Below are 2585 nucleotides of genomic sequence, written 5' to 3' on the forward strand. Positions count from 1 at the left end.
AACATTTCATGATAGAAATGAATTTTGTCTAAAAACCTGTAAAGTAATAATTATGACATAAGTATATTAACATGTTAAAATATCTGAGACCCTATTTGTCTTAAAAGACTATAAGGGCCCGTTTGGTTCAGGGTTATATTTGATAACCTTGGTTATTCATCCAAGGTTATCAACCAAAACCTTGTTTGGTTTTGGTAATTGATGATTCCTAAGTTATGATATATGCCTGACACATCAGCAATTTGGGCATATATCCCGGAATCAGAAAACCTCATAAAACTGGAGTTTTCCTTGATTCCCTGGTTAACCAAAAATTTAAGACAATATTACCCCTCCAATATAATCAAATCCTCCCGATTCACAAACAAAAAAAAAAGCCTAGCTTTTCGCCGCTCCTCCTCTCGCGAACACGCACGGAAAGGAAACCCTTTTCGTCGCTCCTCCTCTCGCGAACACGGACGGAAGCCCTTTTCGCCGCTCCTCCTCTCGCGAACGGTAGGAAAACCCTAGCCTTTTGCCGCTCCTCCTCTCGTGAACACGCACGAGCTTTTCCCTCTCGCTGCGACCTAGCGGCGATTCTCCGCGATGATCCTCCCTCTCGCGCACACGAAGCTCAGGCCTTCACAGTGGGGCAGCCAAGCTTGTCCAACCTTTCCATGTCTGGTTCAATCCTATTGCAGCAGCAAGTACGCCAATTGTTCCACCAGTCCATTCATTTCCAAGTCATGGACATCCTACTGAAGTAGGATATATGATGCATAAATTAGACCTCAAGGAAGAACTTTTGCCCGATACATTTCTTCCTCTGCCAAATTCTATGTCAGTTTATCATCAGATGATGAGCAAGCCTACCTGTGTTGTAGAATGCAGAAGCAAAGATGGCTATTCCTTCAGTCAAGTTTAATTTCACTTGTGGCAAAATAAATGTTTGAATTTAATTTTTGCAGTTTTTGCTAATGATAATATATATACACTGAGCATAAATAAATTTTATTCTTTTGTTTAGTTGATAATTTTCCTTTGCCTTGGTGAATATGTAACCAAAACATGATGCATCGGTAGAGAGATTGCTAGTTTGGCGTATTGGATTGCAATAGATTTGTGTTTGGTTGAGGCAAATGGCCATCCCATATGATTTATTCTCCCTAGATCCGTCTGCACAGGGATGATCTCCTCTTTCTATATACATATACATAGCTCGTTATTATTTTCATGTATTTTATGTTGTATAATTGACATATATTTCATGTGGTTTGTGTTGTATGATAATATTTGCCATTGCATTGCAGCAAAATTTGGCTCCTTGTCGATCTAAATACTGCATTCATAACAAAACAACAAAAGCTTGGCATGGCTGCTCACTTATTCCAACATCAAATCAGTTTGTTACAGACTTAAACATGTACAATAAGCTTCCACAAGTAAGATATCAATTGCAAGAAAAAAAACAGTCAAGGGCACAACACTTGCAATCTATAATTGAGATTGATGACAGTCTTTCCATCATCAAGTAGCTTAAGGTCAAGTGAGTTTAGCTTCACTCTTATGAAAATAGAAACTCTAGAATGATTCCACAAACAAGGAAGAAAAAAGATACAGAGTCTGATTGAGATTGCAAGATCTCGTATTGTCCTCTAACTGAGATACAGGTCGTCATCATAATTACAAATTATCATTATTTTTTGTTCCATTTACAGCTTGTGTTATTGGTATCAATTTACATAAGTTGACCTAAGGTTTGTCTGACATTTTTGGAACAGGTGTGTTCTTCTTGGTGTGAGCTGTGGTACGAACATTGCTGATTTTGTTGCTCGAAAAGCAGTCGAGGAGGGAAAGCTGATTGAACCGGTTAAGGTTGTCGCCCAGGTGTTGATGTGTCTCTTCTTCGCAGGAACTGTTCCCACCCATTCTGAACTAAAGCTAACTGGTTGAATTCTTTCATGCTCTTTTCTTTTCTATCCCGGAACATGCAGTGTAGGAACCATTTCATCATGATGTTGTTCCTCTTAGTTCTCATTCTTTTATTCCTTCACATACTCTCTTTAATGTACAATCCTGTAAACTATACATCAATAATATAGAATAAATGTCTCTCAATCTTTTTTTTTTGTATCTAGCTACCTGGCCAGATGAGGACTCTCCATGAAATTTATAGGAAAAAAACCAGGTATATAAGTAAGGATGAATATTTTAGAGGTCGACTTTTGAGTGGACTAAAATTTTATCGATCTCATTAAATTTCAGCATTAAAATTGTAAAAAAATAAATAAATAAGGAAAGAATTAAAAAAAAGGCTGTGATCCCTCCATGTAGTGTGAAAATTTTAAAATAAAAATTGGAGCTGACATAAATAATAACCAAAAATAAAACTATTAATTAAAAATAAAAAACATAAAATAATAAACAAAAATTAAAACTATCTAAAAATAAAAAAAACATAAAATAATAAACAAAAATTTAATTATATATATATATATATCACTATTAATAATATAATATTATCATTATTAAATCAAGGGTAATATGGTAAAATATCACATTAGGTTATGTACTAAAATTGAACCAAACAACCAATAGTTATGTTT

The 2585-nt window shown here is 35.2% G+C and overlaps 1 protein-coding gene across 3 annotated transcripts; it reads left to right on the forward strand.

Moving 5' to 3' along the window:
* The first annotated feature begins 361 nt into the window (after positions 1–361).
* Positions 362–2106, forward strand: LOC121995606 (probable carboxylesterase 16). Of its 3 annotated transcripts, XR_006115874.1 has the most exons (3): positions 362–686; positions 1290–1649; positions 1761–2106. XR_006115874.1 is itself a non-coding variant. In XM_042549335.1 (2 exons), exons 1-2 carry the CDS (start codon positions 586–588, stop codon positions 1930–1932), a joined length of 273 nt encoding a protein of 90 aa, XP_042405269.1. In that variant the 5' UTR covers positions 362–585; the 3' UTR covers positions 1933–2106. The 3 variants fall into 3 exon arrangements, 1 of the variants encoding a protein (XP_042405269.1); XR_006115873.1 differs by having other exon boundaries at positions 362–1649; XM_042549335.1 differs by lacking the exon at positions 1290–1649.
* Positions 2107–2585: the final 479 nt, after the last annotated feature.

The sequence above is a fragment of the Zingiber officinale genome, chromosome 6A (assembly GCF_018446385.1).
Source record: "Zingiber officinale cultivar Zhangliang chromosome 6A, Zo_v1.1, whole genome shotgun sequence".
Lineage (NCBI taxonomy): Eukaryota > Viridiplantae > Streptophyta > Magnoliopsida > Zingiberales > Zingiberaceae > Zingiber > Zingiber officinale.